Genomic DNA, 25,978 nt, shown 5'->3' with positions numbered 1-25,978 from the left:
CTGTTTCATGGCCAGATGAAAATCTACAGTCATACTCTCTATAAAGTTAAGATCACACTAGTACAGTCTCATCGGGTTATGATCAGAATTAAGTAAAATAATCTTTCCAGGACTGTTAAAATAGTACCTGACACGTAGTCACGACTCAATGAATGCATGTTTGCATGGTTCGAATACACACAAATGTCAGTTACCATAGTTGAGTGAAATAACACCAAACCCCCAAAATAAGGTTCAGAATTTCAGTTACCACAATCTATTAACTATTAATAACTGCATTAAATACAAATATCGTTGCAAATAACAGTTGCACATCATGGTCCATTGCCAATTATATCACTTTAAAAAAAAGAATCTGTCACTGACTGAGCACTGCATATCTGTTATTCAGTTCATACACAGTAGCACTGTATGTATTTACAAAAAATGGATGGTCAGAAGAGAGCTCTGGCCAACGGAGATGAAAGGGAAGCAAAGACATAAAATGCTGGAAGTGCAGTTGGAAAGCACTGTGACGAAAAGATGAAGATATCCCAGAGGAAGTGATACTGGCAGAGAAACACTTCACATCAAATGGACCTTCAGATATATTTCATGACATTGGAAGGGTGAGGGATAAAATATTGGCAGCTGCTCCACACTTGGAGTGTGACAGTTCGCCAAGGCACAGAAAAGATTTGCTTGAACTGTACCGTAAGTTAGAGGACAAGGAAGAAAGCACTGTTCAGACTTACAAACTACTCTTAGTAAGTTTTTTACAAAGAAATAAAGCATCTTATTTGTCAGCGTTTTAATGTTTTGAGATGCAATGTACTAAGTATAATGTCTTACTCTTTTTTTTTTAATTCCCCTACCCTATTGATTTTCAGCTGACGGAAGATTTTTAGTGTTATGACAAAAAAAAAAATCAAAGGTTATGGAACAGCCATAGTTTCTTTTTTTTCATTGATTATTATGATCACTTTGCCTGGCTTCAGAGGATTTTTAGTGTTATAACAAAAAAATTCAAAGATTATGGAACAACCACAGTTTTTTTTTCATTTATTATTATGATTACTTTGCCTGGTTTCAGCTTGTCTGGTCAGTCCTCTGTGTAGTCCTACAATACTGTGCAAAAGCAGGAGCTTCCTATTGTTATTAGAAATGATTTTATCCAACAATCAAGTACAGTAGTTTTAGAAAAATTGTTCTTTACTTTCCAGTATTTGAGAATTAAAGCTTTCTGTCATTTCTCTTCTGCTTCCATCCTTCTATTTCCTAGATTATCTGAGTCCTGATTTTGGTCACGTTTCACCATCCCAGCATGTCCTATACACAAGTACAGTCTTTAAACTCCTCCATTTTCCTCCTCTTCAGCATTCTCCCTATTTCTTCACTCTTCTAATTTATTTAAATTTCACCCTGACCCTTTCCCTTTCATTCTCCTCCCTGTTAGGTACTGTATTCTATCAGTTCAGGTCAGTTCAGTTCAGTTGCTCGGTCGTGTCTGACTCTTTGCGACCCTATGAATCGCAGCACGCCAGGCCTCCCTGTCCAGCACCAACTCCTGAAGTTCACTCAAACTCATGTCCATCGAGTCAGTGATGCCATCCAGCCATCTCATCTTCTGTCGTCCCCTTCTCCTCCTGCCCCCAATCCCTCCCACCATCTGAGTCTTTTCCAATGAGTCAACTCTTCGCATGAGGTGGCCCAAGTATTGGAGTTTCAGCCTTAGCATCATTCCTTCCAAAGAAATCCCAGGGTTGATCTCCTTCAGAATGGACTAGTTGGACCTCCTTGCAGTCCAAGGGACTCTCAAGAGTCTTCTCCAACACCACAGTTCAAAAGCATCGATTCTTCTGGGCTCAGCTGTATTCTATAGTGTCCCTGAAAGCCTATCAGTTCTTTAACACACTGTCCTCCTTTCAGACCATACCTGCCCTAGAACATATCCTTATGAGAAGCATCTATAAATTTATTGGTTTCTTCTTTGTGCTTCATCTGCGTTTGTGTCAATAATAAAAGACAAAAGTCTTTCTTGAATTTAAATTATTGCAAGAAATTCTACCACTCTGTTTGGTTTCTTAGAGAAGTTTCAGGGACATTCACAGGGAGGCCCTGAGCTTACGATGGTAATGGCACCAAAGTCAGTCAATCTGGAATCTCCTTAACAAAAAAACTTCTCACAGCACCTAAAAGAGTTTCGTCCTGTAAACAAATTCCATTCTACTTCTCACTCACTTCTCTGAGCACACGTCACACCCTGAATTACCGGTTTCACCGTTCATCTTCTGTTAGGTGTATTTTGCTGTGCAGTGTAATAGAAAATTTTTCCTCTAAACAAGTTGTGTGTGTGCTCAGTTGCTTCAGTTGTGTTCGACCCTTTGCAACCACATGAACCATAGCCCACTTGGTTCCTCTATCCTGGGATTTTCCCAACAAGAATACTGGAGTGAGTTGCCGTGCCCTTCTCCGAGGGATCTTCCCGACTCAGGGATAGAACCCAACAAGGGATCTTCCCGACTCAGGGATAGAACCCACGTCTCCTGCATCTCTTGCATTGCAGGCAGATTCTTTACCACTGGGTCACCGGAGAAGCCCTAAACCAGTTGTGTATCTCTTACTTAAAAGTGTAAGCAGAGTACAAATCTGAATGCAGAAGACGGTGGCTGCATCCTGACTAGAATAATCAATGTAAGAACATCCTTAAAGCCTTTCTTCTGTAACAATGGCATACTCAGCTGAAAAGTTTGTTTAAATCCTTCTCGGCACAACAGGAGCCTGGAAACTTGTTCTGCTTGTGACTGTCTTTGAGTATACCTGACTCATCCCCATAATGCCCTTCGGCTCAGCCCTGCTCAGCTCAGCTGCTCTTCCTGCCTTCTACAGATATTTTAAATTCTTCAAGACTTCAGGTGAAGGCTGCAGGGTTTTTATACTAAATCCTATTTTAGAGCACAGGATGTCCAGAGCTCATGAATATCACAGCTCTACAGAATAAAATGGAACGTTTTTTCCTCCCCATCCTCTAAGTCTCTTTGTAGTCTCTGACTTCGTGGTTTTGTCATATTTGTGTCATGAACCGTTACTTCTAAGCCGCCGTTATATCACCACAGACCTGCTTTTTACAATAACAAAAAGAACGGCAGCAACATGAAGTGAAAAACAGCGACAACAAGTCCTTCATCTTAATCAGAAATTAAGAAGATCAAGGAAATTCTGCATTGGCAACCCACTGCATTCTAGTTTTTCTGTGTTTTATAAAACTAGAAGTATCTTGTTACCCACAAATGGCTGTCCTTTCCCTGGTTCCTGTCCTCTCTTATCTCCTTTGCAAAACAGTGCTGTCATTATCTGTTTTGTGAATTTATCTCATAGAGTAAAGAAATGAAGTAAATAAATTTATCTCATAGAGAATAAGTGGTTCTTCCCAGTGACTACGTTGATGTGATTAATTTTCCCATGCTGTTCCAGCCTCGTGTTCTTTCTGTGGGTACCTTACCTTCACGCATCTGTTTTTCTTCGCTGCCTAATTTACCTCCCATGTCTCACTTTTTCTTACGTAGTCTTCTACTTGAAAATCCAACATAGAGAATTGACGGGTTAGTCGCTTCAGTGTAATTTGAGGTGGTGTCAGTAAACTAAATTGTGATGTGTGGTGGTAACTGTCTCTCTGTTAAGGTGGCAGACGTGCTCCCTTACTGGACGGCTGTCAGTTCTCCTGGGTTTCTGACTTTACTTCCTACGTCCAGAGAAGGACTTCCCAGAGACTGGTCTCTGGGTATTGTCTCCTGCCTCTGCTTTTTGTCTCCTTAACTAATGGGGCTTTCCAGGTGGCGGCTAGTGGTCAAGAACCTGCCTGCCAGTGCAGGAGACCTAAGAGATGCAGGTTCAATCCCTGGGTTGGGAAGATCCTCTGGAGAAGGGCATGGCAACCCACTCCAGTATTCTTGCCTGGAAAATCCCGTGGACAGAGGAGCCTGGTGGGCTGCAGTCCACGGGGTCACAGAGAGTCAGACACGACTGAGCGACTTGGTGCACACACACTCGCTCCTTGACTGATGTCATTCTTGGGAACCTAAACCTGCCCTTCTGCTGACAGTCTCTTCATACACTGATGCCTGGTCAATGTGCAGTTATTAGGATACCTGCGGAATGGGAAGAACGATAAAACTGGCTCCATCCAGTCTGCCAGGCCCTCTCTGTCTGACTTGTATGTTATTCTTAGATCTTCTGATGTGCTCTGTTGATGTAATTACATTCAAGAAGTATGTTTTTGAGCCTCTGCTGGAGCAGTGAAGCTCCTCGCATGTTCTTGAGCAAAGGCCTGTCCTCTGTCTGGAGCATGAGCAGCTCTGGGGCTACTCATTTGGAGAGCTGCCGAAGCAAGGACCGCCTCCCTTGTCACAAGCCAGCTGCTCAACAAGTCAGACCCAGACCTCCCTCACATCCAGGTGCTTATAGGCTCTTCACCATCCCTGCAGTGCTGTGGATCGCTCCTGTATTAGCACGAATGTTTGGCACATAAGTACAGAATGAATGTCCTTCGGGAGGTGCCTTATCCCCTGGGTGGGAGCTTAGGCAGGAAACCCCAGCTGACTGTTTAAAGCAGCCGGTGTATCTGAGTGGAAAGGTCCCAAGTTCAAAGAGCAGGGAGCACTGAGCTCACTGTGGTCCTGGATGTGTGGGCAGAGTATTTCAAAGAGATGAAATGTGAACTGAGACCTACAAGGATGTGCTTTGTCTCCACTGTTTTCATTTTTTTTTTTTTTTTGCTTCTTGCCATTAATGACCTTGGAAGTTGGCTTTGGCCCTCTTGGAATAGAAGCTATTTCAGAAGGGGGCTTCCCAGTTGCTCAGTGGGTAAAGAACCTGCCTGCCAATGCAGGAGACACAGGAGATGCAGGTTCAATCCCTGGGTCAGGAAGATCCCCTGGAGGAGGAAAGGGCAACCTGCTCCAGTACCCTTGCCTGGAAAATGCCATAGACAGAGGAGCCTGGCAGGCTAGAGTCCAAAGAGTCACAAAGAGACATGACTGAGCAGGAACACGATAAGAGGAACTTAAAGACAAATCCTGACGCTTTGTGTACTTCACTTAAAACTTAAATTTTTCTTCCTTCCAAAGATCCTCGCAATAGAACCCTGTTAAATTCTCTTTGGGCAAGTCTTTAACTGTCTTGCTCTCCTGATGGTTTCTCTTCTCCTCCATTTAGATTATAAATACACAGGGCCTGGGACCATGTGTTTCTTATCCTGGCTTTATAATTCCCCATGGATAAGACTAGCCTGATTCTTACATTGTAATCTAATCACTTACTCTGAGGTCTCGGTGTTTGTTGAAGGTGATGGATTAGCCTCTCAAGCACCCCAGCCCAAACAGTGGCTGGCTGTCTTGGGCATTCCCATCATCTGCCTTCCCTGATCTCTATTTTTGTTCCAACCAAATATGCTCCTGCTTTTTTCCCCTGATCACCCCCTGTCTGTAGCCCATTAAGTATACTTTTAAGGAGACGTCAAGACTTCTTTTAAGAATATGAGTTTTTAATTGTAGTAGCGCATATGCGTAAACAAGGAGACAGGCACAATGGCGGATGAAGACCAAGTAAGGGAAAGCCTTGAGCGTACCCAAGTGAGTTGAAAAACCCATCAGGTTCATATTGCCTTACTTTTTAATTTAGTAAATGTTTGTAGCTACTGTGTTTTAACTCAGTATAATGAAGCTTTCCTCAAATTAGATTGGACTCATTTTTTCCAAGTCACTAAAAACATTTTTATTCAACTATTGATTTTAGACAAATTATAAACTATTTCCCTGTGGTTTTCTTTCTCACCAATGAGCTAGTTTCACTATGTGAGTCTTAATTTATATAATTATTCTTTTATTCTCTTTATGTTCCGGCTTTCATTGTGTTTAGCAGACACTTGTTGCTTTGTAATTTTGAAAAAAAAACAGCATGTAGGTATACTTGGAAAGAATAGGTATCAGTGAAATTTTGTATACTGCAAACTGTTTTCCATGAACTATCATCTTGAAACATAAGGCCACTAAGGAAGTCTTGTCATTGTGAATGCTGCTGAGATTCATTTATTTAACATTAAACATGTCTCTGACTTCCCACTTTGTGCCAGGTACAGTTCCAAGTGCTGAAAATCTATAAATAAGCCAGACAGACAAGGACCTTGCCCTTCACCAGCATACATTCTAGCCAGGATTGCACTAGAAATGCAGGCATTAAACAAATAACCAAATGCACAGCCTGTAGAGATGGCAGGTGATTTCTTGATTCTTTTTCCCTCTCCCGTGGCTTCAAGGCCGTATCTACAACCTCATTTTCTGTAGTGTTGACTTCAGTTTGGCCTCACAGGGCTAATACCCCATCTACATAAGGGCCTTGTTCTAGTACAGGAGAGAAAGGACGGAGAGGCACCCGGCAGGGTCAAGTTTCTCCTTGTTAAACTGAAACTAGATGGGCGTCACTCTCAGAATTGTGGAAGTGGGGATTCCTTCACTCATTCAGCAAATGTCTATTGAGCAGTGTATCACCTGGGGTTCTGTTATGTTCCAGGCTTTATAACACCTACATGTATGCCCTTAAGTACCTAGTTGGAAAGTCAGAAACATGAAATATATAATTACTGATAAATGTCAGAGTAAAGAACATATAGAGTACCTGGAGGGGACCACAAAAGCAGTAACTAACTCTGCCTAGGGGAAATCCTCACCATCAAGTGTCCTCTAAACTGTGACTTAAAGATGGACTGGAAATACAGCATGCTTCATTTATTCAGGAAATGTTTACTGAGCCAAGCACAGCTGTGGGCCATGTAGATGCAGCAGTGAGTCAGACAAAGCGCCTGCTCTCTTGGCAGTGGAGAGACAAACAATATACAGAAGGATAAAAAAGTATGTATTAGGTAGCAATGCTTGCTGGAATTTAAAAAAAAAAAGTGGGTTAGTAAAGGGAGCAGAGAGTGAAAGGGGTGCCGTTTTACAAAGGGTGGTCTGGAAAGTCTTCTCTAACGAGATGGCATTTGAGCAGAATCCTGAATGATACAAGAGAATGAGAATGGCAAGCAGGAAGCTGTTTCTGAGAGAAGGGGAGGGGTGAAGAAAAGGGTGATAGCCACGAAAAGCGTGCCCTCTCTATGACAAAGTGAAGTGTCCTCACTGAGCGTGGATGGAATAAGATGGGCTGCAGAGAGCTTGGGGGAGTGTGGTGGACGAGGCTGGGAAAGGAAGAGCGGGACAACACTGTGTTCCATACTCAGAATTCCCACCTTGTTGACCAGGGAAAAGGGGGCTAGGTTTTGGGGTGGGGGGAAAAGAGAAGAAAAAAATGACATGATTAGATTTTTTTCATTTCGTTGGATTTGGGGGAAATTAGCTAAGAGTCAGACACGACTGAGCGACTTCAGTGTTCTTGCCTGGAGAATCCCAGGGATGGTGGAGCCTCATGGGCTGCCGTCTGTGGGGTCGCACAGAGTCGGACACAACTGAAGCGACTTAGCAGCAGCAGCACAGGTAAGAAAGATTAACTTGAAAGGAGATACAGAAGAAGCCAACTATAAGATTATTGTGATATTGCAAGTGAGGAATTATGTGACCTAAATTAAAACAGTAAGGGTGAAGCTGGAGAGGAGATGGTAGAATTCAACTGTTTTAGGAAACCCACCACATAATATCTGAGGCCCTCATGCCCTCCAGAGGATGAGAAAGTTCAGTTCAGTTCAGTTCAGTCACTCAGTTGTGTCTGACTCTTTGCGACCCCATGAATCACAGCACGCCAGGCCTCCCTGTCCATCACCAACTCCTGGAATTCACTCAGACTCAGGTCCATCGAGTCAGTGATGCCATCCAGCCATCTCATCCTCTGTCATCCCCTTCTCCTCCTGCCCCCAATCCCTCCCAGCATTCGAGTCTTTTCCAATGAGTCAACTCTTCGCATGAGGTGGCCAAAGTACTGGAGTTTCAGCTTTAGCATCATTCCTTCCAAAGAACACCTGGGGCTGATCTCCTTCAGAATGGACTAGTTGGATCTCCTTGCAGTCCAAGGGACTCTCAAGAGTCTCCTTCAACACCACAGTTCAAAAGCATCAATTCTTCCGTGCTCAGCCTTCTTCACAGTCCAACTCTCACATCCATACATGACCACAGGAAAAACCATAGCCTTGACTAGACAGACCTTTGTTGGCAAAGTAATGTCTCTGCTTTTGAATATGCTATCTAGGTTGGTCATAACTTTTCTTCCAAGGAGTAAGTGTCTTTTAATTTCATGGCTGCAATCACCATCTGCAGTGATTTTGGAGCCCAAAAAAACAAAATTTGACACTGTTCCCACTGTTTGCCCATCTATTTCCCATTAAGTGATGAGAAAGGTCAAGAACAATTCCTGGGTTCCAGTATGTGTGACCAAGTGGGTGGCAGTGCCATCCACCAGCTCAGGGAGCCCTGGAGGAGAGGCAGGCTTAGAAGTGCATATAAAGAATTTGATTGAGGGCAGTGGAGACTGTGTGTGTGTGTGTATACATTAAGTCACTTCAGTTGTGTCTGATGCTTTGCAACCCTGCAGTCCACCAGGCTCCCCTGTCCATGGGATTCTCCAGGCAAGAATACTGGAGTGGGTTGCCATGCCCTCCTTCAGGGGATCTTCCCGACCCAGGGATCAAACCCTCTGTCTCTTGCCTCTGCTGCCTTAGCAGGCATGTTCTTTACCACTAGCACCACCTGGGAAGCCAGTGGGGATCTCAGCCTGGAAATGAAAAGAAATTAGGGCCAGAATATAGATTGGGCTAAAGCTGAAACTCCAGTACTTTGGCCACCTCATGCAAAGAGTTGACTCATTGGAAAAGACTCTGATGCCGGGAGGGATTGGGGGCAGGAGGAGAAGGGGACGCAGAGGATGAGATGGCTAGTTGGTTTCACCATCTTGATGGATGTGAGTTTGAGTGAACTCTGGGAGTTGATGATGGACAGGGAGGCCTGGTGTGCTGCAATTTGTGGGGTCGCAAAGAGTCGGACACGACTGAGTGACTGAACTGAACTGAACTGACTGTTTCATGGAAATTTAAAACAGAGGTGCCAGAAGAGTAGTCAGCGTTGTCAGATACTGTAGAGAATTTAATAAGATGAAGACTTTAAAAAGGTCATCAGATTGGACAGTTGGAAGGTCACTGATAACTTCAAGAGCGGTATCAGTAGATGTAGGTTAGAGTAGAGCCTCCTCGTGGTTGAGTTGGAGAGCGAACAGGTCCGAGGCTGCAACTGTCCAGCCAAGATCACTCCTCTCTCCTTTCCCAGAGCTCCTCCTTGGAAGCTGAGATCTGATCTTCTCTTCCACCTCCCTCCTTAAGCTTTCTCCAACCAGGGTGTCGGAGCTGAGACTGTAATGGGGGACAAATATTCTAAGATCCTTGGGTCTCTAATGGGAGAGGGGAACCTGATGTTGGTGAGCAAGGTATCATGAAGAGTGTCACAGAACCACAGGTGGGACCAGCCCAGAGACCTGTCTCCAGAGGGGAGGAAGATGAAACATGTAGGTCTCTGTGTATGTGGAAACTCTGGACCAGGGGGCTGAGGCAGGACGGGAAGCAAAGGCCTTGAAGGACCAGTGAGTCAAGCATGGAATTAGCCAGGAGACTTAGCCCCCGCTGAGAGAGTGGCATCTGACAAAGTGTGGGGATGGAGAGAATCTGACAGTAAACTGATGTTCACTGGAAATTCCGGGAAGGATGCTTCGTTTTCTTAGAGCACAGGGACTTGGCAGCGCTTGTGATCTTGAAAATAGCAGGAAGGGGACAGTTAATGAATTAAAGGGTAGCATAAAGATACTTAACTCGTACTTGTGGGGCAAAAAAGTGGTCTTTCAGATACTGTGGTGGAAAGGGATCAGATACCAGGCTTCTAAAAAACTGAAAATAATTGCCTGGGCTCCCTTTAGGGAAAGGATGGGGCCAGAGACTAAGGGATCCCAGACAGTTTGGAGCTGCAAAGCCCAGGAGAGAGACTTGTACTTTGGAGCAAGTTGGAAGCAAAGTTCAGGATAAGGGACCTCCTGCCTTAAGCCTGGGGACCAAGGAATTATCCGTAAGATCTAGCAGATTTCCTGCCATCTCCCATACACACCCTCGGCCTCAGCTTCTCCTGCCCGCACTGCCCATCTCAGCCCACTAGGTGACAAGGCTCCAGGGTGAGGCTGGGGCCTTGTTCGGAAGCCTTGAGAGCCATGAGTTCCTACCAGAATACCTGCTCAGGAGCCGTCTTACGTCCACGGCCAGAGACACAGGCCCTCAAACTTTCCCAGTGGTGGGGACGGGCTCGGGAGGACCAGTGCAGGGGACAAGCTGACACCCCGATCTGGTTGAGCACCCAGGCGGGCCTCACCAGGTGATGGTCCTGCCAGGGGTCAGGCCGGAGGTGCGCCCAGGTCCTAATGGATGGGGGCTTCCTCCAGCACCCCTGCCGTATGAATTCCTGGGCCAGATGGTGCCCTGTGGGCCCCAGGTCGGAGCTGGCGAGGTGGGGGCCTGGTTCCCAAGCCCTCCTTGGGGCACAGGCACCCTCCCCCGGCCTGACATAGTCCCTGGCAGTGCGCCCAGATGCCAGCACTGCCAGAAGACCTCTGGCCGCAGAGAAAGAGATGGGGCAGCTGGTGAAGGGGCTGAGGCACAAGAGGCAAGACCTTGGGGTACCCACAGGCCCACGTGGGGTTTGCCATGGGGGCTCTGTTGGGAAAGGTGCTGAGCCAGACGACCACCTGCCACTTGGAGGCCCAGCCGCTGAGCCTCGCCAACAACGTGCAAGCTGAAGCCGCTGCTGAAAATGGGGCTGGAGCAAAGTGGACACTGAGAACCTTCTGGGCTTCTGCAAAATGAAGATCCTGCAGCACGCTCGAAAATGCAGACAGGCATGCAGGAAGAGATGCGTAGGAAACAGCCTGGAGAAACACTCCCTGCAGTGGCCAAAGCCTGCACCCCAGCAGGCCATCGCTGGGCAGCTCTGGCTGTAGAAGGACTGGGTCCGAGTTTGATTCTATAACTGGAGTGAGATGGGCAGTCGGCCAAGCCCTGATTTCTCCCCACTGCTGGGCCTCCATTGGCAGGGAGACCAGTGTGCTTTTCCCTGACATCAGGACTCCATTTTGGCTTGCCCCCAACTATGGGGGACCCTACTTTGCACACTCGTACTGCTCTGCACCATTTCCTCTCTGCCCCAGCCACCATCCTGTGCCTCCCCAGTCTTTCTAGCTGAGGGGCCCTCATTCCTGGTCAGGGCCAACCTGGGGAAACGGGTCTCTGGGGTTCATTTCAAGGCATTTAGCATGAAGCGCTCCATGAGTTGAAAAAAGTAATACATAAGAATACATAAGGGAGGGAAATGGGAGCTCTTTAGGAAAATTGAGAAAGATGAGGTTGAAGTTTATTGCTGCTTTGTCTTTTTCCCTGGCCTTGGCTTTAAGGTACATTACAATACATAGGTGGATTTGGATTTTGTTTCTCTTTTTTACTAATTGAAAAGTCATTGTGTCTCTCATTCCTAGTGGTTATCAGTACACATGTTCTTATGAATACAACATTAAGCAGAAAGCTCAAGTCACAGAAGACTCTGTCAGTGTATCATTTCTAGCAAAACCAAGCCGAACTTTGAGTAAACAGAGTCCAGGATAATCGTTGCCTCCAGGGGTAGGTTTGAGGACGCAGTAGAAAGAGTGCACAGAGCCCGCCCAGAGCCCATGATGAAACACAGGAGTTTGCTTGCTCTCCTCGCTTTCTTGAAAGATGTGGGTTTTTTTTTTTCCTAATTCGCTTTTCAGCTACGTTTGGTTTATTCCCTGGGAATTACTCTTACTTTCTTTTGAGCTCAGAAATGCTTTTTAGAGGAGATTTGTCATAGTTGATCCCACACTCCCCGGTGGCTTTTTCAATGGTACATCTTAAATCACCTCTGTACGTATGTGCTTTTTCCTCAAATGCTGATGGTAGCCTTCAGCACATTTTCAGCGGGGACCGTGACTCTCTGTCGATCTACAATTTTAGAATTTAAGAAACACCTTCCCATTGGCCATCTTATTTTTAAGAGTTTTCCCTTGAAAACTAATAGGTAATTCCTGCTTTTCTTTGAGTCTGTATTTTCTGGGTGTCTAGCTCAGTACAGTAAAAAAAATACTCTGAATCACTTATTACGTAAGTCTTTCAAATCCATACCAAATAATGTATTGAGTATTATTTTTATGCTTTTATCAATCCTTGGCATTTTAATTAGATTCCTATCATAAAAATCAATCTCTCCCTTCCCTAGAGGTTTTCCTACCTCTTGTCTAAGAAAACTTCTTAGTCCAAAACATTATTCTGCTCTTAAAGTAGCATCTAACCATTTTCTGTAATTTCATATTTTAAAAATGTAAGAACTATGCATCATTGTTTATTATATTAAAACTGTGTCCTAAGGATTTATTTTTTAGAATTATGACTTTCTTCTAGAAATAGTCTTTCTTATTAAAAGTACTAGCTTCCTTGGCAGAATTCATTTATGAAGTACTTTTAGGTTCAAAATTGTTTTATCTATGTAGAAAAATGTTTTTACAATGAAAACTACAATTTAATTCCAATAAAAATCCTAGTGGAATATGGGAGTATTACTTGACAGAGTGATTCTAAACTGAAAACAGAAAAAAGGAAAAAAGAATTTTTGAAGGTAAGGAGTTAGGACCTTTTCTTACCAGATGCTATGAAACTACAATAATTTGAACACAGTGTTGTGGTCGTGATGAACAAAATAACAGAAACAAGTATTTAGCAAGTCCATCTGTGGTTGTGTAAGTTGATAACCACCTTCATAAAAGACTATTGAGTAATTCATATGGGAAATGTTTAAAATGTGCTTTTCCTTTGGTCTATCATTTCAACTGTTAAGACTATTTATAAGAAAATATTGTTAGATGTGTGTAAAAATGTAGTGATAAAGGTGATCATCACAGCTTTTTTTTAAATTTTAAGAACAAAAATTAGAAACAAATTAATGTTCAGCAAAGAGTTAAGTAAAAAAGGAACACCATTCATGGTGAAAATTGACAGACAGTTCAGAAGATTATTAAATGAGGCCGAACAGTTTGTTAAACTCTATGATGTCATTCTTTTATTTTTTACGGAAAAGTATATTAACACATATATACTGCAGATGGTGATTGCAGCCATGAAATTAAAAGACACTTACTCTTTGGAAGGAAATTATGACCAATCTAGATAGCATATTGAAAAGCAGAGACATTACTTTGCCAACAAAGGTCCATCTAGTCAAGGCTATGATTTTTCCAGTAGTCATGTATGGATGTGAGAGTTGGACTGTGAAGAAAGCTGAGTGCGGAAGAATTGATGCTTTTGAACTGTGGTGTTGGAGAAGACTCTTGAGGGTCCCTTGGACTGCAAGGAGATCCAACCAGTCCATTCTAAAGGAGATCAGTCCTGGGTGTTCTTTGGAAGGAATGATGCTGAAGCTGAGACTCTAATACTTTGGCCACCTCATGCGAAGAGTTGACTCACTGGAAAAGACTCGAATGCTGGGAGGGATTGGGGGCAGGAGGAGAAGGGGACGACAGAGGATGAGATGGCTGGATGGCATCACTGACTCGATGGACGTGAGTTTGAATGAGCTCTGGGATTTGGTGATGGACAGGGAGGCATGGTGTGCTGCAGTTCATGGGGTTGCAAAGAGTCGGACATGACTGAACGACTGAACTGAACTGAACAGGGAAATATAATAGATATTACTGATGATTTTATTTTAATTTGCTTTGTGTATTGTACAATTTAAAAATGCAAGGAATATTCCTAAGTGAAGATTCCAGAAAATTTAGGATTCCTAAAAATACGCTTCTTCTAGTCTTTCATTATAAAGCAATGTTTCAGAATAATAAATCTGGTCTTTTCATTCTTACTCAGTTTTGTAGTTTCTGTAAAAGAAAAGGAATGCAATTCTCTAAATGACGGATTATTGGAACGTATCAGTTAGAAAGGCATTGCTAAAAAATTAGATTTTTTTAAATCAGATGCCCATTAATGTTAAAGAACTGTAGTGTAGCTCAGTGAGTGAAGACACCTGCCATATGTCTGTTTTCCTGTACAACATGGTAATTTACAATTACAATTAGTGTGTTTATATACCTCGGTGAAGTTAACCTATATTTAGAATATAAGCCCAAATCATTTTCATGTTTCTGAATGTTTACTTTGCAATTTTAAAAAGCATTTGAAAATATCAAAATCCTGTGTATCACAGTAGTATTCTCCCTACTTGTCATGTTTGAAGAAGCCAAATGAGATCTATGGATTGTTAGATTTGAAGGCAGGGTCAGTTCCTGTGATTATAGCCCCAGCCAATTGAAAGATGATCTGTCATGAAGTAAATCTACCCCAGTACTCAGTAAAATCATAAAACAAGGTATTAGCATTATCATGATTACCACCAGTGAAGAGAAATGTAACGAGAAGCTTTGGGAAACTGTGGTTTACCCAAGGGGCTTCCTCCAGAAAACAGTTAGCAGGTTGGTATGTTGGGCTGCTGGTCTACCACCTCACTCTTTAGCTATGAGCTCTGCTGTGATTTCTGCCAGTGGCAAAATCAGCTGCTTTGGCATTGAACTTGAGTTTTTTAGGTTTCCTTCCCCAGCTTCCAACAAAATTCTAAATACAAACCAGCTTTACTTATTGCTATTGATTCTTCTATTGACTGCCTGACAAAGACTATGTTCAGAAAACGAAAAATTGAGGCCTTCCATTGATTTAAAATCAATGTTCTCTTCTAAATCTATGCAACCTGTTTAACATATCATGTCTTCTTTTCCAAAGGAGTAACTACACTATTTAACAATTAGTCCTCTTCTTCCTCCTTTTAGAATTCTGTGCACTGACCGGGGAGGTGTATAAGCTGTGTTAAGTAGCATTGTTGTCTTGGAATAGATGATAATGCCCCTGAAACAGCTGTAAGACTTTGGATATTATTGACTGAGTAGTGGGCAAGTCTTATTATATGCCATTTTATTAAAAGAGAATTCGTTTTAATATATCACATATTGGTTTGCTTGGGCTGCCATAACACAGTACTGTAGCTCGGGTGGCTTAAAGAATAGAAATTACCTGTTTCATGGTTCTGGATGCTAGAAGTCTGAAAGCTAAGTGTTGCAGAATTGCTTCCTCCTGAGGGCTCTGAAGGAAGGCTCTCTGTTTCAGGTTTGCAGGTGGCCACCTTCCCCCCATCTCTTCACATTGTCTCCCTAGTGTACATATCTGAGTCCAAGTTTCCTCCTCTTAGAAGGACACCAGTCCTTAGATTAGGGGATGGACGTGAGTCTGAGTGAACTCCGGGAGTTGGTGATGGACAGGGAGGCCTGGCGTGCTGCGATTCATGGGGTCGCAAAGAGTTGGACATGACCGAGTGACTGAACTGACCTAAATATCTTTGTAAAGATCCTGTCTTTAAATAAGGTCATGTTTGGGGGAATTAGAACTTCAACACAGAAATTTTTATGGGGTGCAATTCAGCTCATAACATCATCCTAATTAAAATTTAAGCTAGATTCAGTTATTTGTTAATGTAAACATTAAACAAACGTGATGACAACTTGTGATAAATATGCTGAGGTATCAGGTATCAGGGGTCTTCATGTTGATTTAGAGTTATAGTTCTCTTGTTACATGGATATTGCCTCTGATAAAAATCAACTGTTAACAAATATTCTCAGCCAGAGGAGGTTTGGCCCCATAGCTTAAGGCATGGTTTGGAAGACAGGCCAAACTTTTGGGTTCAAAAATCTCAGCTCAGTAACCTGCCATCTCTTGCTTGAAATGACTTCCTTCTTTCAGCCTCAGTTTCTCATCTGTGAAATAATGTCTAGCAATCCACAGGGTGAGGGAGTTGATAAACAGATAAAATTAGGTCATGTGAAAAGAAACCCCTAGGAATTCCCTTAAACAGTAGACACCCAATAATTTTTCTCTCTATTGTATTTTCACTGTACCTCATCTGGGAATTTTTTTTATAGCTCATAAATCACTCTTTTGCATCTTAGGAAATTTTACATAGTAAGTGCTCACTGACTGTTAGCCAAAACTAAAGACATGAAAGAACAAAAAAGACTGTCGTCTCAGTTGCTGGAAAACTTACTCTCTGACATTGGGAAATGACTTTGGAACTGTAATAATTGGAAGGCAGCTACGAAGTTTGCTTCCTTGGTTGTCAACTGACAACTAGGTAAGGGGGCCGATTCTGATTTGAAGGATTTAAATAGAGACTGTCTGAAAACCGATATAATGTTGTACAATTGAAAGGAATCGTCTCTGAAGTTGTTCCCAGCCTCTAATAATTATATGAGTCTCCATAGGCAAGCACAGAACAGTGCCCTGCAGATTGGATATAGCCACAAGGATGGAGTACAGGAGTGGGCAAAGGGGGTGACACTGCTCCCCATACCGTGGCGACCGCTGAGACCTCTCCTTCCTGGTCTCCTGCTCCATTGCAATCGTCCCTCCCAAATGCAAGCCCAGTCCTGCCTTTATTCATGTTATTTCTTCACTGAGCACTCACTAGCTTTTTTGTCCAGAGCCCACTATGTTCGTTTGCTAGGGTGCCATAATAAAGTACCACAGACTGAGTGGCTTAAAGAACAAATTTATTGGCTCCCAGTTCTGGAGACTGCCATGCAAGGTTAGGGTATGCGCAGGGTCGGTTCTCTCTGGGGCTATGGATATGTCCCTGGCCTCGCCCCTTGGCTTTTACGTGACCATCTTCTCTTTATGTTGTCTTTCCTCTGTGCGTTTTTCTGTGTTCAACTTTATCCCTTTCATAAGGACACCAGTCACATTGGATTAGAGCCCACCCTAATGACCTCATTATAACTTCTTTTCTTCTGTAAAGACCCTGTCTCCAAATAATGTCAACTTCTAAGGTATTGAGGGTTAGGACTTCAAGATATAAATTAGCAGGGGAACCCAGTTCAACCCGTAACACCTACCACTCCTGACAGAAAATATAAGGTGTGAGTTTGGAAGCGGTGGGGAGCAGTGTAGGAACACAGTGAGACTTGTTTATTTTTTCCTGCAAAGGAGTTAAATAAGAGGGCTATGATGAAAGTCTGAAAGCAAAAGTTGGTCAGTTGTATACAACTCTTTGCAACTCCTGCCAGGTTCCTCTGTCCATGGAATTCTCCAGGCCAGAATACTAGAGTGGGTTGCCCTTCTCTTCTCCCAGGGATCTTCCCAACTCCAGGATAGAGCCCATTGCAGGCAGATTCCTTAATATCAGAGCCACCAGGGAAGGCCAAGAATACTGGAGTGGCTAGCCTATCCTTTCTCCAGGGGATCTTCCCGACCCAGGAATCAAACCAGGGTCTCCTGCATTGCAGGCAGATTGTTTACCAGCTGAGCCACAAGGGAAGCCTGCAATGGAAAGGAAAGAGCATTAGCCACGGAGCCAGACAGTCCCAGATCTGCGTTCTATCCCTAGGTCAGAAAACTTGCAAGAAAAATAACGTTTTCGCCTTACCAATGAATGGCTTTATGAGTGAAGAATTGCAGCAGCTGCTTATTTCTGTTTTAGGAGCACAATAACTGTGCTCTCATCAGTGAGATTGAGGAGCGCTATCTTAGGAAGAAAATCTGGGAAATTTTGATAAAGGTATGACTCTTACTTTCCCCAGAAAAATTGATATGTGTGCCTATTGAGAAAACCCTGTCACTCTCTGCTAAGCATTGCCAGCCAGTAATTTCATCAAGCTAATGTAACAGGACAGTCAAGTGACTTGCCTTTAATTTGTTGTGATTGTATTATATTTATGAAAAGCAGAGGTAAAACAGCTGATAGCAAGTGTTTAGACACTGATTGTTTCATAAATAGTTTTAAGAACATTGCTAAATCTAAGTAGACACTGAGTAAGTTTGCTCACTATGTGAAATGTAAATCATTCTTTCTGTAATCATGTCATTAAACACATGCAAATATTATAAATGATTACCTCATTTCAAACATATTTTTATGGCACCTGTCTGCTTGCTAAATATGTATTGCCTTTGAGATTTAAACAGAAGAGGTGGGGAAAGACTTACCATATAGGGATTTATTGTGGTGTTCTTTTCTCTCCTGGAAAGGCAATCACAGCAGCACCACAGGTAGAAAAGAATGTTTTGCTGCCTCTGTGTCGCTTCATTAAAGCAGTGAATCTAAAGCCGTACATTTTGTCTTCTGGGCCACGAAATTTTAAGTAAAACACTAACAAGAATGTTACACTTTTAAATGAAAAGTGAAAGAATCTTTATCCTTTTTATTCGAGTTTCCAGAAATGGCACACTCCATAAAAAATATATATCATTTTTATTTTTGAACTGAGTTCCTTGCATTAGTCAATAAACAATTTATTTGGTGAATATTCTCTGTGCACATATATACACCATGTGAACATTTAGGAAACAGAAGGTGCTTGAATTTGTGAGATTTAAATATTTTCTCACAGTTGATCCAGTGATACTGCAGTTGAAATAAAACCACATTTAAATGAAATAACACTTTCTGCTAAAAAGCACATATACATTTTCTGTCATTGTTTTAGTGAGGACAGCAGTAATCCCAGTTACTCAGTGGAATACCTTGTATTAAAAATCAGTATGTTTGCTTCTGTATGCATTCTAAGACTCGCTCACAGAGCTCTACCTGTCCTGATCACAAATGTACATGTACATTAAATTACATTATCTGACCACACATATTTTATGATGCCCCTACTCTTGCAAATATTATTCAGTTCTGCAATGATTGATTTCTCATTTGTTCTAAAAACATGTGCATGTACATACTACTAACAATATTCATATTTTAAGTACATTAGGTAAAATATGAGCTACGTAGATCAGAGGTGCTATACCAGAACGTGAAAAGCAAAAGGATAGTGCCAGCAGAGCAGCTTTGGGCCATCTTTCAGAAATCCTTGCTGTAGCCCCAAACCAACTCCTGTTTTCCCCTCGTTCCCTGCCCTCACATTCTCATAAGCAGCAGCATTATCACCTATACTCCCTCAGCAATTAAACATCTACTAAGCACCTGTTAGGGGCTAGGCCCTGAGGGTCAGAATGAGGCAAGGCACACATAGGTTGGCTAGACGAAAGAGGTGAGAAAAACCCAGGATCACTTCACCAGTGGCCAGGGTTAGAGGAAAGGACAGAAGGAGGACCCAGAGGAAGAAGCGCTTGAGCACAGGGATGACTAGGGCTAAGACTTGAAAGATAACTAGGAGCTGTTAAGTGGAAGGCGCGAGAAGAGAGAGGAGAGACACCGAGTCAGGAATGGGAGAAAAAGTGAAAAGACTTGGTTTTGACTAGAAATCTAGGCTATAATTAGTTACTGCAACTGAGAGTTAAATTCAAGGGCTAAAATTGCAACAACTATGGCAAAAAGTTAGATAGATTGTACTCAGTACATGAAACTAATTACATAGATCTTTCAGAATGCATTGGGAAAAATATTTGCTCAACATTAAGTGTAAAGATTAATATATCGATCTTAAGGAGACATTGAACAGCATAACAGATGATCTCTTTAATTGTAGTGCTTCTGTTGATTTGTTGTCATCTAAGACACAAAATCTTTCTTCGGGTGACCGGTCCTTATATTGACTTATGGCAGATAGCCTCAGTCTTAATACTAAGACCAAGGTTCTGAAGGCCTTTCTTTCAAGAAATAAAATAATTTTGTACTAGCGTAAAGCTTACAGATGGTTTGCCTTTGCACTGCTGATCAGCAAATCTAGAAAAGCTAACAGTCGGCAGATCCACTGGCCTGTTCTTCTCAAGAGTCAGTTGTCTCCTCTAGGCTTTGATAAAAAGTTGTCTATCAGCTCCTTTATGTTTACTGAGAAATCATAAGAAACACTGGGAAGAGTTTAATTGAAAAAACCATCAGGTACCAAAGACGGTGTCTTAAGTAAGTAGCCTAGTGCCTGATACTGGAGATAGAAATAAGTAAATGTACATACCAAACAACTGATTTAAGATAAATAATTCATCTGTTTCATTCTCATATGAAATAAAAATGAGTGATATATCCCTTTACAGAGTCACTCTGAGAAGTAAAAAACAAACAAGCAAGCAAGCAAAAACTCTTAAGAATTATTGAAAACTACTTAGCAAGGCATAAAGAACAACGCAATGCTTAATAATGCTTTTTAAAATAAAATTTAAAGCCTGTAGATCTTTATTAAGTCCAATTTGCTTCCATCTGTGAATATTGAAATGCTTTGATATATATATATATATAGCAGTCTTCGTAAAACTTTCTAAAATGAGTCCTTAGTTCAGTTCAGTTCAGTTCAGTTCAGCTGCTGAGTCGTGTACGACTTCACAACCCCATGAATCACAGCACGCCAGGCCTCCCTGTCCATGTATAGAATTTGAAAAAGATTAAATTTTTTCCCCCAGATCAGGCAAACTTACCAGTGTCAGAAGCCATCAGAAAACGCGTAAGTCTTGGCACCCTTGAAAGTGTTAGTCATTCAGTCATGCCCAGCTCTGCAATCCCATGGACTGTAGCCTGCCAGGCTCTTCTATCCATGGAATTCTCCAGGCAAGAATACTGGAGTGCGTAGCCATTCCCTTATTCCCTTCTCCAGGGGATCTTCCCAGCCTAGGGATCAAACCCCAGTCTCCTGCAGTGCAGGCAGATTCTTTACCATCTGAGCCACCAGAGAAGCCCTTGACACCCTTGCTTTGTCCTTAAACACTGAGCAACACTTTTTAGCTTGTTATTTCAGCAGACAAATTTTGTTTTGAAGATAGGTCAAAAGTCTATTAAGGTGCAGCACTGATAGTCTGTTTCTTATGAATTTATGTCACTTATGAAAATCCCTGAAATATGTATACTAAGACAGTTACTAGGTAAATAATTTTGAGAGGTCTGCTTGGGTGGACTCATGTTTGGGGCATTCCACTGGGCAGTTGCCTTTTTAAACCCTTACCACCGAGAACAGCTTGAAGGTAGACAGCCTGAAAACTTAAGGTTTCTAAAAGTTAACTATGTTGGAATTTGATAAGATATTTAGAAAGTAGGGGATAAGTAATTATTTTGAGAACAGAGATATTTTTATTGGAGTTCTTTATAACTCAACTTGAAGTGGAATATAGCTCATTCGAATCGTAATGCCAGATGACAGTTATTTTCCAGTCAGTTCTTAAAGCGGTTTACATGTTATAGTTCAAGCAATATGAAAATTCATTCTGGAAAAAGCATCTGTTGTCCAAGGCCTTCTGTTTTCTTAACCAAGAGAAATAGCTGTATGTAGCTGTCAGTTGTTTATTAGTGAATTGTATATTCCGGGCATTATCTGCAACAAAGCCATGATCTTAGGCCAGCTTTCTCTTGCTTCCCAGTACATTTCTGTGCCAGTTTTTACCCTACCAAGCTCTTGTGCCAATGCAAACTACTTTTAATTGTGCCTAGAAAAACATCAGGAGAATAAATTATTCCTCCTCTCCCTCTGCCCCTCTCCCTTCATTATTTTAAAGTATTAGAAAACTCAGTATAAATTACTTTGGCTTACCCTTTCAGTTACCTATAGCATTTACATGGATAATCCAGAAAGTTCTTGCCCTTCAGTTCAGTTCAGTCTCTCAGTCGTGTGCAACTCTTTGTGACCCCATGGACTGCAGCATGCCAGGCCTCCCTGTCCATCACCAACTCCCAGCACTTGCTCAAACTCATGTCCATCGAGTTGGTGATGCCATCCAACCATCTCATCCTCTGTTGTCCCCTTCTCCTCCCGCCTTGAATCTTTCCCAGCATCAGGGTCTTTTCCAATGAGTCAGTTCTTCGCATCAGGTCTTGCCCTTAAACATGTATTAACATTTTGAAAAAATGCCACTATTAAAATTTACTGAGTAATTATTTTACAGATTTAAATGCATATGTGAAAATTCAAATGTGCACACATAAATACAGAAGTTGGAAAAAAGAGTAGAATATAATCTACTCTTTTCAATTACTGTGTTAGTACAGACTCTTCAAATTGCATAAGTCCACTTCAAGCTGCTTACCAAAAATAAACAGCAATTTATTGATTAATGTAAATGGGAAAACCCAGGGTTCGATCTGCTTCTGGCACTACTAGAGTCTAAGGCTCAAACTGTTACCAAGACGCTTCCTCTATCTCCTTCTCTACTTTCCTTTGCCTGTTGACCTCATTCTTTCTTGCCTGCAGACAGAGATGTCTTCACACAGAAAGAGAGGGTAGATACAAGCAGGTGTAGCATCTTCTGTTCAGCATTACGCCTGAGAAAAAGCTCAAGTATCCGAATAAGAATCTTAGTGAAAACTGAAGACTGGCCCTGATGGGGTACCATGAGGATCCCTGAACTCATCCCTGGAACCAAAGAGACTGAACTAATAGGACCGAACCCACTGTGACTGGTCAGTCTGGGCCAGCCACATCTATGAGGAGGTTGGGACTGGGGCAGGACGTGGTCATTAACAGCCCAGCAAAAGGCTATGTGAGTTGAAGAGTGCTTCCCCAGAGAAGGGTTTTGTATATGTCCACTACAGCTGTCCTGTCAGTTTCTCTAGGCTCTTGGAAGATTTAACGTATGTGCCACAATCAGATGCTTATGTTATCTGATGCACAGAGAAGAGAAATGTGGGATATCTAAATACAAGAAGAGTCTCCGTTTTGAACACTCAAACTGATCCCTCAGCAGACTGTTATTCAAGTTTGTGATTGTATAATAGTTTCCCCGTGGGTCATTTTGCTGTGTTTACTGATTCCTGCTTGCCACTGTGTGGAGGGCTTCCTTGCAGTATTACTCCTGTGGGTGCTTGTGGGTCCTAGGGTGGCATTTACGCACCTATATCCTAAGATAGCTTAATAGGATCTGTACCATAGATCAGTGTTAACATTTGAACACACACAGACAGTCCACTAGTTCTTCTGTTAATCCTGCTTTATCCACTGGTGCCATCAAATTAATCTTTTCAAGGGAGAGCAGCTGATATGTGCAGGTTACTTTTCGCAGTATTTAATATCTGTCTTGGTCATACTCTGATTTGGTATTTATCTTCTAATACATAACAACATTGGGTTGCCCAAAAAGTTCATTCAGGTTTTTCTGTAAGCTGTTACAGAAAAATCCAAACTAACTTTTCGGCCAAACCAATATATTGTTGTCATCTGTTTTATAGAAATTTGGGGGGATTACCAGGGTTCTGTATTTCTGGAAAAAGTGTCCCTCAACTCTCACAGATAATGTATTATGCTTTATTTTTAAAAGTACAATGGAAAAATATAAAAATCTGGGACCTATTTTGTTATTCATCAATTATTTTTGTATCTAAATGAAATAATACAAATTCTTACAATCTGGTTGCTTTTATTCTTTTCCCCAGTTCTGGTTTTCTCCTTCTCATTCCCCTAATTATTTGATTGTGCATGATCTCCTCATCATCTGCCTTAAATCCTTGGTGGAAAGAAGTCTTAGTTAATCAACAGATTAGACAAGCAAACTGAAATCACAAATGAATCAGTTGCTCTTCCTCCTCTTCTGTCCTCAGAGAAGATAGAAAATATATGGTCAGTTCAGTTCAGTCGCTCAGTCGTGTTCGACTCTTTGCAACCCCATGGACGCGAAGCACGCCAGCCCTCCCTGTCCACCACTGACTCCTGGAGCTTAAACTCATGTCCATCAGGTCAGTGATGCCATCCAACCATCTCATCCTCTGTCGTCTCCTTCTCCTCCGCCTTCAATCTTTCCCAGCATCAAGGTCTTTTCAAATGTCAGTTCTTTGAATCAGGTGGCCAAAGTATTGGAGTTTCAGCTTCAACATCAGTCCTTCCAATGAATGTTCAGGACTGATTTCCTTCAGGATTGACTGGTTGGATCTCCTTGCAGTCCAAGGGACTCTCAAGAGTCTTCTCCAACACCACAGTTCAAAAGCATCAATTCTTCGGTGCTCAGCTTTCTTTATAGTCCAACTCTCCATACATGTATAGTCCATACATGACTACTGGAAAAACCATAGCTTTGACTAGATGGACCTTTGTTGGCAAAGTAATGTCTCTGCTTTTCAATATGGTCAGTGTCCCCTCAATGCTTTATATACAGTAAAAGTATTGCTGTCTCTCACAGATACGCATAAAAAGCTTACTCACTAGATATATTGTAGACCAGTCAGTTTATTATAAAATACTATATTTCATTGTGATTACAAGATGCAGTTTTAGCTACCTAAGGTCTAAATATATCTTGCAGTCCACGTGATAAGGTAGCATTGTGTCATAGTCTAATTGGCAGTGTTTTTAAAGTGAAGTAAGGAAGAATCTTAAAATCAATGGCATTTTAGGTTTGACGACACAGAGTACTCTAATTATCTATCTTCATTTTCTCAGAGAGTTCCATCAAAGTCAAAATTCTGTGGTCAGCATCTTTTAAGAACACTGGGTTTGGTTTAAAGATTCTCTGTTGTAAAACTAAGTTTCTTTTTACAATGTTAACAGACACTCCCTAATGTGTCTGTTGTATAAAATCAGAATTTTGTTATTGTTATTTTTAACTCAGAGCTCACTTAGGTTAGCAACACTTTTTGATCATCATTTTCACAAGGTTTTTTTTTTTAAATGCACAAAAAACACTGGTGTCCTTTAGATATTATTTATTTTTAATGTTTAGAAGTCATTCTGTATGTTTCATTCAAAGCAAAAACAACATGATATTAAGAACCTACAATGGTTATATGTGAAACTATTTACATTAATCTCAATAACTCAGATATGACTCTTGCTTTAAATCTCTTTGGTATGTTTCTGTTCTGATTTACTGCCTGGTTTAAAGATTAATGTTACAGGGTAATTTACTGCAGCTTCACAGATGGTATTTGAATCTTTTGTAAATGGGCTTTGGAATCTATGCACAATTCTGTATAATGTTGGGTTAACATCAATGTAAATGTTGAACTTAATATGATTCTAAAAGATCGTGATAGAAATTTCATTATCCCTTTCTAAAAACCATAAATTTTGAGGGGATTTCATGGGCTAAGTATTTTTACTTCACTATCGTGGTTAAGGTATAACTAGCTCCTTATATTTGAAATCACCAGCCCCTATATGTTGAAAATAAACGTAAAAAATAAATTACCTGATTTTAACCTATTCTAAAGTTCTAGTCACAGGAGAAGTTACTGTTCTTATTTTTACAGCTTCCTACATGAAACGCTTTCTAGAATCCACAAACACACATTGCTTTTAGTGTCTTTTCCTTTGATGTCTATAAAAGACCCATTCAAAACTGGAGGTAAGTGCTCCTAATGTGCACAGCAGAATTTGGCTAACATAGTTTGAAGCTCTTAGAGATAACCTTTCTCTGCATGTCTTTTGAGGGGAAAAACTGGTACCAGCAATACCAGTTAAGCTGTAATTAGTGTAACTAACAACTAATAAGAAAGAGCAGACTGGAGGTCATTCTTAGGAATTTGAAGGTATTAACAGGTTAGGGTTGTAGGGCATGCTGTCCCCTGGCTTAATCTGTTGCCCTGGCTGGTGAGATTTGTTGAAGTCATTGGTGCCCTCTAACCCCGAGGTGTTGCACTCCCAAGATTTAGTGGTCACATGCCAAGCTCCTCTTTCCTGTCTAGTGAGATGACTTTGGGAATGGCAAATTCATTTTAAAGTTCTTGTTACAAATGCCTGCAGATTTTCAACCTTTTAAGGTAGATAAAGGATTACAGATTAGTTTGCTTCAGTGTTCTTGTCCTACAAAGCCTTAGACTACACTGAAATTGGCGTGTTGCTGCATTACAGAATATGATTTGTTGAGACCATTTACCATGTATTATAAGAGGAACACTTAAAATCCAACTATTAAATCAGATGTTGTGTAACTGATTGTAATACATACTGAATATTCCACTTTTCATGAGCCACTTCTTCAAATTTAATTGCCCACCAGTAGCTTTTGTTTATGTTTACAGTCAATTCTAAT

General features: G+C 41.6%; 1 protein-coding gene across 19 annotated transcripts in view; it reads left to right on the top strand.

Annotated features, from left to right (window-relative positions):
* The window catches only part of ARB2A (ARB2 cotranscriptional regulator A), a 409,235-nt gene that overhangs the window by 287,873 nt on the left and 95,384 nt on the right, over positions 1-25,978 (top strand). For 2 of the 19 annotated variants that reach the window (XM_069590139.1, XM_069590138.1), the window contains exon 10: positions 25,197-25,291. The exons of 15 other annotated variants lie outside the window; for them this stretch is intronic. In XM_069590139.1, coding sequence (XP_069446240.1) covers positions 25,197-25,246 — 50 coding nt within the window. In that variant the 3' untranslated portion in view covers positions 25,247-25,291. Of the gene's footprint in view, positions 1-23,552; positions 23,688-25,196; positions 25,292-25,978 lie in introns of all 19 variants that reach the window. 2 more of the 19 variants (XM_069590127.1, XM_069590130.1) reach the window with 2 other exon arrangements.

Source organism: Ovis canadensis, chromosome 5 (genome assembly GCF_042477335.2).
Source record: "Ovis canadensis isolate MfBH-ARS-UI-01 breed Bighorn chromosome 5, ARS-UI_OviCan_v2, whole genome shotgun sequence".
Lineage (NCBI taxonomy): Eukaryota > Metazoa > Chordata > Mammalia > Artiodactyla > Bovidae > Ovis > Ovis canadensis.
The sequence above is the reverse complement of the archived record's forward strand: the minus strand, read 5'-3'. Positions and strand labels throughout refer to the sequence as shown.